The sequence below is a fragment of the Drosophila serrata genome, unplaced genomic scaffold, assembly GCF_035046125.1.
Source record: "Drosophila serrata isolate PLE 108 unplaced genomic scaffold, ASM3504612v1 contig_272, whole genome shotgun sequence".
NCBI classification, from domain to species: domain Eukaryota; kingdom Metazoa; phylum Arthropoda; class Insecta; order Diptera; family Drosophilidae; genus Drosophila; species Drosophila serrata.
This window is the reverse complement of record NW_028257170.1, coordinates 7624140-7636258: the sequence shown is the minus strand read 5'-3', so window position 1 is coordinate 7636258 and position 12119 is coordinate 7624140. Positions and strand designations below refer to the sequence as shown.

Here is a 12119-nt window from a genome sequence, read left to right as displayed (position 1 = left end):
CAAAACCAAAATGCAAAGTCATGCGCACGACAGCCAAGCCCAAAACGTGTCGCCTCAAGTGCCACGCCATCTTATCGCTGCCCACAGTTTGTTGCCTTATCTTGAGGCACTGCACGTTTGTTGTGCGTGGTGTGTGTAAGTGTGTGTGTGTGTGTGGCTGGGTGGGTGTGGCTGACTGTGGCTGGTCAGTGTGCCAGTGCCACTGTGCAGGAGCAGAGCTGTAAGAAATATTGTCGTTATTGTTTGTTGTCGTTCTCGCTGTCGCTGTCGTTTTTAGTGGCACTTTGAGTGCCAGCCATTACGTATACGCTGCGTTGGACACGCGCCATTGCATAAATTCAAGTGAAACGTTAAAACAAAGCGGAAATGCGAAAACTACTAGCAAATATTATCTTTTCTTTTTAGCGTTTTCGTATTCTTTGTCTTCATCTCCGCCGCTGTCCCAGCCGCTGTCTCCGTTTCCTCCATTTGGAAAGTCTTGGCAAACGCCAACGCAGAGATAAGCAAAAGTTGGTTTAGGCCTTTCTGCTGCGCAGTAAAACACTGTATCTGTGGGTGGGCCCAGCCTCCTATTTTTCGTTTTCCTTCTATTTTTTTTTTTTTTATTTTATGTTTTATCTCCGGGGCGAGTGTGAGTAAGCGTTTTTTAATAAAGTGATAACTTGATGCCTGACAGCCGCCTGACAGTCGCTAAAAATAAACACATCCGCTTAATAAGCCAGCAGCCAGCCAGCTCCCGGGATACACAGGAAAGCCGCTTGGACATGGAAACATTAACTATTATGAGCTAGCCGAGCGAGCTGAGCCACGCCCCAGTTTATGGACTTGTTTAAGTCAATTTCAGGCGAACTGGGAATAGTATAAAAATGTCACCGCAAGCATAGCTCAACATAGCTCACATCCTGGTTTTATTAAACCAGAAATATATAGCAAAAAAATAGTGTGAAAGTGGGTTAGAGTAACCACCAGAGGATATAAAACACATCTGAAATTGTTTCAACAAGTTTAAATGCTTTAAAAACTGTCTATCCTAGAGGAAAGTTTTATTTCTTCGAAAACGTATATAAGTTTCTTGAAAGAGTTTTCCATTTAGTTGGAAATCTATCTTAGTTTAGATTTCCACTTCGACTTGCCTTTGGATTTATCCTGGGAATCGTTTGGCCTTTTTGATTAAATAAAGCTCAATCCCATTTCGGATTCGAGCTTATGCACCGGCTGAGGGAACGAGTTCGAGGTAAATGCATAAAAAATTGAATTGCATTGGCAAGTCCTTGACATTTTGCAAAATGAACAGCGGACTAAGGCGCGGATATCTCTCGCCTTCAGGCGGGGCCAATAAAAATAGTTTCCCCGCTCCAATTGTATTTTCCGGGGCAAATGTGAAAAAAATTAGACTTGCCTTGTCCGGGGCTTTATTAAATATTTGAAAAGCAGATGGAATGGCAATTGGCAAAAGGGCAAAAGTAGCGGCGACAGCCACAGAGCAACGGCTGGAAAAAACACAAGGAGGCTGCCTTCCTGGCCGCCTGCCTGCCAGCCTGCCGTTTGTAGATATTTTCAATCATACTCAAAATGTGAAGGAACAACAATTTACGCTCAATGACACTCGACGGCGAGCTGTTGACGCTGCCTGGCCCGAGTGATGCAGCTCTACACAGACACACACACACACGGGTCGCAGGACGAACGAACTGACACGGACGAGCAGGAATAGTAGAGACGAAAGGCAGAAATACAGGGAGAAAAATATCTGGAAATAACTGTCATATTAAAAATATTTCTATTTCTTGAGCAATATAATTTAATGTTTATTTTAGCTGGTTTGGCAAGGACTCGATTGGATTATCTATAACATTATTAGTAATTTGATGGATATTTACTTATTTTGTTAAGGTTGTTGTTGAAAATGAAAGTATAACTGATATTTACGTACATTTCCAACAGTTTTATATTTTATAAATCCCTTAAACGAGATAAACCCAATTGTTTTATTATATATTGTTTTACTAAATCAATAGTAGCTCTATTAAGATAAATCCTTTTTCAGCTTATAGACAAAAGTTCTTGGTTTTCTACACATCCATTTTGTTATCCATTTCAATTCAAAGTAAAGAATTTCTTTGAAAACTTTGTGCAAACTTTCTTGAATGTCCTGTTTTTTTTGTTCTCTGTAAAATCTCCTTGTTGGACGCGAACCCGGGCGGTCTTTGCTTTTGTCGCTGCCACTTTGGCATTATCTGCTATCAATAAATTCCCAGTGAAGTGGGCACTTGTGTGGCAAGTGGAGCACAACGGGACGCCCAGCAGGGGTCGATGTTGGGGCGTGGCAAAAGGAAAAGCAGGAGCAGGAGCAGGAGCAAGCCCAGCAGGCCCAGCAGCCCTTGCCGCACAGGAAGTGGCAGCGTGTAAAGTGAGCAAACTGTGTCGCTCTGGCCTTTAACCTTTTTCCAGAGAACTAGAGTCCAAGGAGGAGGAGGAGGAGCTGCCTGGTAGGGAAGAAATGTGAATGGGATTGGGGCTGGGGCCCTGGGACTTTGACTCGGCAAGGCTGTCATTTTGTGTTGCATACTTTGTGGCGGCGCTTGTGCAATGTTGCATGAAAAAGTAGCGTAAACTTTGCTCCGGCTTTGCCTTTTTGGCCCAAATAAACGGCACAGCTGCCTCTGTGTGCGCTGCCTTGAAGCCAGAGCCAGAGCCAGAGTCGCTTGACTTTTGCCACGACATTTTCGATTTTGGACTTCTTGTTACGCTATATAATACATATAGCTTATACTATATAGCCCTAAGCCGTGCTCTGGCAACCGTAAGCCACATCATGCCACGTCGCGTGTATCTCCGTGTCCTCGTCTGCGTTCCCAGCACGCGATCGTGTAATCCCATAAACGTGCATTTGTAGCTCGAGTAGCAGCTCCCGATGTCGTTGTCGTTGTCGCATTCGGACTAGGATTTCGGCGTACAGATTCAGGTATTTAGGTATTCAGGTATTGCTATAGAAATGTGAGTCGTTGCCCCCATACTACCACCTCATATTTGATTTGCCTAATTTGCCAGGTTGCCATGTTATGCAAATGTTTGTGGCTCTCTCCCTGTGTAGCGCCTAAATATTTACTAATGAGCGCTAACCCAAAAAAGTAGGAAGAAGAAAAAGAGCACAGTAACAGTGGCAGTAACAGTGGCTCTGCATAATTTGTGTGATTAAGTTGACAGAACGCCACAGTAGCTGACAACTAATGCCACAATTGCGGCAATTTCTTTGCGTTGTCCGAATGTGTTGTCCGCGGTTGTTGCGGTTTCGCAGGCTGGCCGCCCCCCCGAGGGGGCTGGATGGTGGCTCCCCAGGGTAATGGCGGGCGTATTGGTTTAACGGCATGGCGCGTTGGCGCTGACAGCTGACAACTGTCAATTCGAGCGGGGAATATATGTATGTGTATGGCAAGGACTCTCTCACACGGGGTTTCCAAAAGCAAACATAAACATCGTCATAGCCACGACGACAGCGACGACGGGTGAGTAATTACAAAGACCATCGAGTGGCAGTTGTCATTTTTCAGTCAGTCGCCGTCGGCCATTTTAATGACTGCCACATGCAAATGCGACAATGACGATGTAGATATGGCCTAATAAATGGCCTGCACTTACTCACTCTGTCCGGCATTTGGGTAACATTTATTCACTGCCGCACAGGTCAAGCAGGCTGTCATTCTGCCTAATTAGCAACCAGGGCCACCGAAAAAAAACGAAACTTTTGAGCGCATTTTGCAGCAAAATGATTTGAATAATCATAAATTACCATGAATTATGGCAGCCAAAACACAACAAAAACACACGTATAGCACGCACCTGTCGCCCCTGGTGGGGAGGCGGAGGGAGGGGCTGGTCTGGTCACTGCAGCAAAGTGTCAGGACGAAAACAAATTTATTGTTATAATAACTGGCCAACTGTAGTTGTAGCTCGTTCGTTTTTTTGTTTTTGTTTTTGTTCGCCCGAAAGTTTCCTAAAGTTCGAAGGGGTGGTTCCATGTGCGCTTTCATGCTAACCATTATTTGGCCATAATTTAATGCGAATTAGAGGCCAGCTCGGCCCACTATGATGTTATTAGCCTAATTGATAGTTGTAAATGTCACTAATTGAGTAAATGCCCATTGAATGGCCACCATGATGAGCTTGCATAATTATAGAGTGTGTGATATAGTGAATTATATACTGCAAAACAGTGTACTTGGTTGTGTTTTATCTATTGTCTAATGTCTAATGATATGGGAAAGATACCCTTGCAATTAGAAAATCACACTTTATCGATATGGGGCCAATAGTCAGCCTTACATTAGACTGTTTGATTTTTTTTATAGGGTAATGACACTTTAATTAATTGAGTTAATATTTCCTTGATTGATTGGTTTTATGTCAGTTTAAGCAGTTTGACTTTTTTAATTAGATTAAAGTAAGCATAGCAATTTATGACACTTTTAATAAAATAAATTATATATATTTATACAAAAAATGAATAACAAGAATCGCATTTTAATATATAGCTCATTTCATTAAAACTATTTTTGTTTTTGATTTATTAACATTGCTCGATGATTGTCAATCACAAGAAAGAAAAGTAACTTTTGGGAGGGTGAAGTTTAGATATCCTTGTTTGCTATTGAATTCTAAGATCGAATCGGAAATCTGACAAAACTAAGCTTAAAATATTCGCATTCTTTATATTGATATTTATTGATATTTTTACATGATAATTTTTTCGACAAATCAAACTTTAAAAAACTATAACTAAGTCAAAATGTTAATAATTGGGGAAGCCATTCTTTGTTCTATAAAAACCACAATTTTAGGTTATCATGTCCTAAGTAACTTTTGCTAGAATTTCTCCTAGTTTATTAAAGAATAATGATTGGTAATGTAAAGTTATTGTTTTTATTTTTCCCACCCGATCGGATGTTTTATTTTAATATTAAACATTAAAAAATAAAATACTTACGCCGCTTGCACTGTGTGGATCCTTTTCTGGCCCGTCTCCTGGGCGATCAGGGCCATATTGATGGCCAGCCAGATGGTCAGCAGCGGGGTACGGGGCAGGTTCGCCATCCTGGCCAACTTGTCTTGCATTCTTGAATCACTCATGGTGGTGCTGTGTGTGTGTGTGTTTGTGCGGGTTTGTGGGTCGGCGTGGTGTCCTTGGTGTTGGAAGTTAAAGTTGAAGTTGAAATTGGAGGAGGGTGCAAGAGTTGCTTATTTAAAATGGCTGTCGTGGCTTTTCGTAGTTTTGCATTAAAAATTTGAAGTTTTCGTTTGTTTTAGTTGGTTTTTCTTTAGGTTCTTTTGGTTTTGTTTTTGTTATATATATTTTTTTTAAGTTGCGTATAAAGTAAGTTGTAGTTGTTTTGTTCTTGTTGCTGTTTGCTGTTTTGTTGTTGCAGTTATTAGTCAAGGTTGCTCCTTTAGTTTTGTTAGTTAGCTAGCTGGTTTCCCCTACACGGCTACTCGGGCTTCTAGTCAGGGCTCTTATCCTTCGTACTTCTCCGCTTGTTGAAGTCTCTCAGTCAGTGAGTTAGTTGGTTGTTTAGGCAGCGAGGCATTCAGTCAGTACTTCAGTGCATGTGTATGGGTGAGTGGGGTGCTTCTTAGAGTGTGGTTCCCTTTTTTTTGTGATTCCGATTCCGATTTCGATTCCGATTGCGATTCCTTAACCTCCCTCCAACAGCAGTGATTCCTGCACTCCCTTCCCTGTTGTCTGTGGCAGTCTCCAGTTGACGTCGTTGTTGCCGCGGTTCGATCTCGGGCCAGTGGCAGATCCTGATGCGCTTCCTCTTCTGCTCCCTTCCTCCACCAGCGGCATTAATTGCTCCTGCTGCTCTGCCCGTAATCAGGTTACTTCCTGTCGCTTTTAGGGACTCTTTTTTTCGGTTTCCTCTTGCCTCCTTTATTTACTTTTAATTACTTCTATCCTGACGAGATGTGTTGCCGTTGCTGATGAGTGCTGCTGCTGCTGCTGCTGTGTGTGTGTATTAGAGTGAGTATGTTTGAGTGGGCGCTTTGCAAATTCCTTGAAATTGAGCCTTTCGTTGCCTTTCGTCCTGTGGGGAATCGCTGTAGTGAGTCCTCTGTGTGTGTGTGTGTGTATGAGAGTGGGTATTGTGTAGTATGTTAGTCGAGCCCCAGCAGAGTGTACATCGTGATATCCCGCTACGAATCGCTCTGTTCTGCGCCGCTTCACCCGCTCACTCTGCCCGCTCTCTATGCGCTCATTAATAATTACAAAATATCCGCACTGTTCATGGCTGCCTCTGCCTGTGCTGTTTTTGGTTTTAGGTTTTTGGTTTTTGGTTTCTCCGTTCCGGATACGGATTTTCTATTATCGTCGAGTTCCGCTGTGGTCTCAGTTTCGGTTTCAGTTTCAGTTGCAGCTCCCTATCTGAGTCTCTGAGTTCGTCATCCAATCGGACGCTCCATCTCATCGCTCGTTCAATATCGTTGTGGTCGATGTTGTTATCCTTTGAGTGCCTGCCACCTGCTCGATGCCTATGCTGCTGCTGCTGCTTCTGCTGCTGCTGATGTTGATGGTGTTGGTGTTGCAGGCCACTGAGCTCATTTTATTGGTTTCGATTGCTTGAGCTTCGTCCTTTCGCCTTAACCTTTGGCATTGTTTGTTAAATAATGGTCACAGCGGCTGCTACGCTTCTGGGGGAACTATGGGACACATTTGCTAGATCTGAAAGTCTTATCTTAGTTCTTTTGAGTTCAACACTGCAAGGTGATAAGAAAAGTAGGAGGAAATATATTTGTTAATTGGAAATTTTGAATTTTATTGAATTTTTGGGTTTTTGAACTTGTATTTTGTATTTGTAATTTTTATTTTTTAATGTAATATGTAGTAATTTATGAAATGTACATGTTTTAAGGTTTATTGTTTCTGTTTTAAAGTGTTATTTTATTTGTTATGACATTTAACTTGAAAGCTTTTTGTATTTTTGTTCCATAAATTGATATTTTATTTAGAAGTATATGATAGTTATTTATTATTCGTGGAAATGTTTGGTTTTAAGTTAAATTTTGTATTAAATGAAATCAGTTTTTCTGGGTAGGTTTTTTCAAGGTATTTGTTAGTCCATAATAAATGTTATGGTTCAGATAAATATTAGTTTATTATAGTTTAGTTTTTTAAAATTTTTTTTATAGAGCATTAAAGAGCAGTTGTTTTTCAGCTTCATTTTACATGTGTTTATATATTTCACAGTTTTTTCACAGTCATTACGAATTGTGCATTTAATTATTTTAGTCGAATTTTCAATACAAATTTCAATATCATTTTATTTATTGTTTCCTAATTATTTATTCAAGTTAACAGCTTTTTTAAAATTTTATTTTTTTTTGCTTGCAGCTAAGTGCAAAAATACATGAATTAGGGCGCGTCGGTCGCGTTTTGCTTGAAAATTTCACGCTATTGCTAAAGAACATCCTCACACTCGCTCACTCGCACATACACAGAGACGCTGGCACACTCAAACTAATTTATACACGCATACATGAGCAGCAGTCAGTCACACACAGACACGCAGACACTTTTGTATAGATTTTGTCGGGTTGCCGTTTCTTGGGGAGTCCTTTTTCTCTGGTTCTCCTGTACCGTTACCGTACCGTCTGTGGGTCTTGCCAGTCGCGTTCGTCCGTTACATTTTCTCAGCTGAGCGTTTGAAAACCGTTTGGCAGGACAACGCGATGGCTAGCAGTCAGTTGGCCAGCTAGGAGCCGAGAAGCAGCCTTTTGCAGCGCAGAGAGGCGCCAGAGAGAGAGAGAGAGAGAGTCGGCCAAAAATAGCCCGAGCCCGAGCCCGAGCCCAAGAAAGTGTGCTACGTTTTCTGCAAAGAGCCAGAGAGCGGGAGAGCCACGCTCTCTCTCTCATTCTTGCTGGCAGGACCTAGCTCCTGAGTGTGTGTGAGCCTCTGTTCGTGTGCACCTTTTGTGTGCTCTGGTGTTGCCTTGTTGTTATCCTTTCTGGCTTTTTGCAGAAATGTCACCGTGCACTCTCAGCTTTGGCAACCCCGGCAGTTACACTCTGTTTAGCATAAACGCTTGCTACTTGGCTCCAAAGTCGTCCCTTTCCTACTTCCCCCTCCTCTCACCCATATCTATCCTCTAGCCTATGTGTGTGCCTGTGCCTGTGTATTGGTTTTTGTTTTTATAAATTTTTTTCGCATGTGCTTTTTTCTCTAAGCACATTTGATTTGTATGCCACTTTTTTGTGTGCGGCCCTCGCGTCTTTCGGTTTTTGTCCTTTTCGTAAATTTCTCGCGCTTTCCTGCACATTCGCACATATCTCGTTAATTGGTAAGCATGCGTTTTCCTTCTCTGAATTTTCTTGTGCCTTGTGCCGTGATTGCTTTTTGCGGTATGCCGAGGAAAAGAAAGGATTTGTCAAGGCAACAACAGGACGGGAGTGGGACAGGGCCAGGAGTGGGGGCCTCGAGCATTGTTTCATTCAGCCCGTTCAACTTGACAAAGAAAAGCGAGAGCTGGTATGTAAATTCCATATGCATATGTGCGCTCCGCTTTTCCTACTTTTTCCACCACATTTTCCCCGTGCCTGTCCCTGTGACTGTGTCTGTGTGTGTGTGTGCATATTTTATATTCAATGATAAGAGTTTGACATTAATTAAAATGGCAAGAGTTGCGTGTGTGCGCTCTCACATTCGACATTTTACATTTCACTTGCAGCAAGGGGATATTTATGCCGTGCCCCTCTTTCGATGTTTTTTGTGAAAAAGGCTTTTGTTTGGCTTGCATAAATACTTTCACATTGTATATACGAAACGACGACAGTTATTAATGAGTTTTGGCCCCGGCCCCAGTTCCAGGTCCCCCTTCCTCCAGCATTCATTCTCTGCTACATATTTGATGGCCCACAACACGGGTCCTTTGCTTTTAAATATGCAGTCCCCAACTTGAACTTGCATACTTAATGCGCCTGGCAACTTTCTAATTACTTAATCCGACTTTACAGGCCCCACATTTTCATGGGCAATCCTGGCCCTGTGCCTCACAGAATTAGTTCTTCCCCTGACTTTTCCCCAAAATCTGATTAAATATCCGCCAATAAAACTAGAGTCCTGCCGTTCGTTAACCCAAAACGGGTCAATAAATGTAAAATTTTGGCTTTCATCACAAATGGAAATTATGGATCCTTTAGTGCTCCCAAAACAGTGCTCAACTATTCATAAAACTTGAAACCAATTGAGGGGAATTTGCACAGCGAAAAAAACTATACCATAACAGAATATCTAATACAAATAATTACCTTAATTATCAATTGTCATTTGAATTATAAAGAATCTAGTAAAGGAAACTCAACGCAGAAGACTTTACATTGCGTTGCTTATAATTTTTTAAAGTATTATATATAGATATATATATCTCTAAGAACAGATTATTGTACATAAAAAATGTTCTGAACAAAAACTATACATTCCTTTTTACTTATTTTATTCAAGTTTTTAATGAAGATGTTGGATTAAAAGGAAACTCAAAAGTGCAAAGATTACCTTTTAACTTATAATATATATATCATTTTCTTGTTATTCAAAATTCGTTAGTTCATTAGAATTAAATCAATATTTCCTAAAGCTCAAAATTTTAATAGATTTAGATCAAAGTGCAGCTTGTGATTATTTAAATAAATTTAAAAAAGAAGTCTTCAATAAGTGTTTGATTTGATGTAATTTTAAAAATACATTTTTTAGCCGCTTAAATATTTAAGCGATACTTTTATATGGTAACTGAATCCTTTCTTTCTTTCTTTCCATAAATCTTTATTTTTTCTCGGTGTCCTTTTTTTGTTGTTAGGACAAGACGACGAGTGGCAGATTTCATAGTCAACTGGCATTCAAATATTCATGTGCAGGGCTGGAATCGGCTAAGACTTTAAGCCATTAACCTCGTGGCCGCTGTCATCATCAGGAGCGGAGCGACAGCCTCTCTCTCTCTCTCTCTCTCTCTTTTCTCCTGCTCTTTCTCTCTCTCTCTCATTTGAGCGTGGAGGATGGAGCGGAGGGGGGCACCAGCTCACTCTGTCGCCCTGTTGATGTGTGGCTGGGCACGTTTTTGGCAATTAAAAGCATATGCGGGCTAGGCCGCCGCCTCCTTGGGGCTAATCAACGAGGCCGCCCCAACAATTTGCTTGAAAATTAAACAAAGCAAAGGGCAAGGAGGGGAGGAGCAGGCGAAAGAGCAGGAGCAGGAGCGGGAGCAGCTGCCAAGCCAAGACGATGGAGACCACGAAGACGAAGAGGGCAGGGTGCCTACCACAAGCAAACAAACGAATACACACACAGACGCGTCTGTGAAATTCGCTCACCCACACATGCTCACTGGCACACACCCATACATACCACACACGCACACACACACTGCAGGAGCAGAAGCTAAAAGAACAGACTCCTTTCTTGCCACTGCCTTTATTGTATTTATTTACTAGGAAGCTAGAACTTTTTATACTACTATATATTCTGGATTATATTTTGTTTAATTATTCTGCACAAATCGCAATTGGTTTGTTGGATTTTCTCAGCGTTTTCTCTTTTTGGCTTTTCCGTGATTTTTCACGCACTCTCACACTCACTCGCGGTCACTTGCTCTTTATATATGCATATATACATGTATATATATATTTGTGTATATAGTACACCCAGAAATGTGCACAGTTCTGGAAGAGTTACCAAAAACTCTGGCTTTGGTTTTAATTTCGCATTGAGTTCACTTTGATTGTAGCATTTTTAAATGATTTTCCGTTCCGGCTTTACCAAAATTAGAGAGGTGGAAAATGTATCTATGCCTGGGCTCTGAACAAAATTGTATCCGCTCGGCGTTAACGACTCGACTCGACTCGACTCAACTCGCTCACGGACTCAGCTCGGGCGTGTTTGATTTTTTTGCGGAGACCGAGACCGAGACCGACTGGCACAGTGGCACTTACATCACGAAGCCGCGAAAATTCTGGGTGCGACCGGACCGGGCCGAGCCGAGCGCCGCCGACAGGATATTTTGCAGGAGCAGGATTCGCGCTCTCGTTCGCATCGGGTTTCGTGTTTCGTTATTCGGATTTCGCCTGTTGTTGGCACTGCTGGCACAGTTGTTGTAGGTCTCAGTTGGTTGCCCTGCTCCTGCAGCCATATCCTTTATACACATACACAGACACACACACACACAGCTACAGCCGGATTGTTGTTGGTGCAGGCTTTAAGCACACGCAACTGTTTCGCAGAGTGTGTGTGTACCGTGCTGTGCTGTGCGCTTTGTGTACAACCGGGAATCGTTTTGCCTCCCACTGCCAACTTACTCGCACACAAATCAACATAAATCAGCTAAATCGTCAGGATACAAGTACACACACACACACACACACGCTCGCAGGCAAAAGCACTGTATTAGTAGTAACATACGAGGGCTGAGCTGCAGGCCAGGCAGGGCTGGTTTGCATAGAGTGCACCGAGGACTAGTGGCTGGATCTCATGGCGTATGCGTAATGCAGTTGATGGGCAAATCTGTTTACCCATGACTGAGCAAATTTTGACTGGGCAAACTTCATTTTAGCCATCTGGCGCTCATCACTGCAATTGAACTTGATGTTTGGCATATGTAATCCAGCCTTATTGAAATATTAAAACATAATCTTATGAGAGCCAGCTCAGCGTTAATTAAATAGTGCGGTAATTGCTGATGTATTTAACCCATTTTTCGTTTGAGTCATTTTAAGCATTTAAGCTGTAATGCATAGGAAATAAATGTACCGGCTCCGGTATTAATTATAATTTCTTAATTATTAGAATGTATAAATTAAATATAAAAAATATTACTATTCTGTGGCACATTATTGGAAAGTATAGAGGATTTATAATATTAAAAGTAATAAGATTTGTTTCTTCGAAAAATATTATTATTAATTAAAATAAAAGTAGATATTCATATCTTTTTAAGTATTTCCAGTATTTAGAATTAATTACATATATCGAAATAAATCATACATTTTACTTTTATTGAACTTTCTTACCATATTTAACATAAACTATTGTTTATATATTTTTGTACGATACAAAACATTTATAATTTCCTTTCTAACCATG

General features: G+C 41.3%; 1 protein-coding gene across 16 annotated transcripts in view; it reads right to left on the bottom strand.

Annotated features, from left to right (window-relative positions):
- The window catches only part of Rdl (Resistant to dieldrin), a 42443-nt gene extending 31125 nt beyond the window's left edge, over positions 1-11318 (bottom strand). For 9 of the 16 annotated variants that reach the window (XM_020960963.2, XM_020960964.2, XM_086833365.1 and 6 more), the window contains exons 1-2: positions 10800-11318; positions 4985-6750 (exon numbers count right to left, since the gene is read on the bottom strand). In XM_020960963.2, the coding sequence (XP_020816622.1) occupies positions 4985-5127 (143 nt within the window). In that variant the 5' untranslated portion in view covers positions 5128-6750; positions 10800-11318. Of the gene's footprint in view, positions 1-4984; positions 6751-7641; positions 7744-10799 lie in introns of those variants that run through there. The other 7 variants (XM_086833363.1, XM_086833364.1, XM_086833366.1 and 4 more) reach the window with 1 other exon arrangement.
- Between the last annotated feature and the right edge of the window lie 801 nt (positions 11319-12119).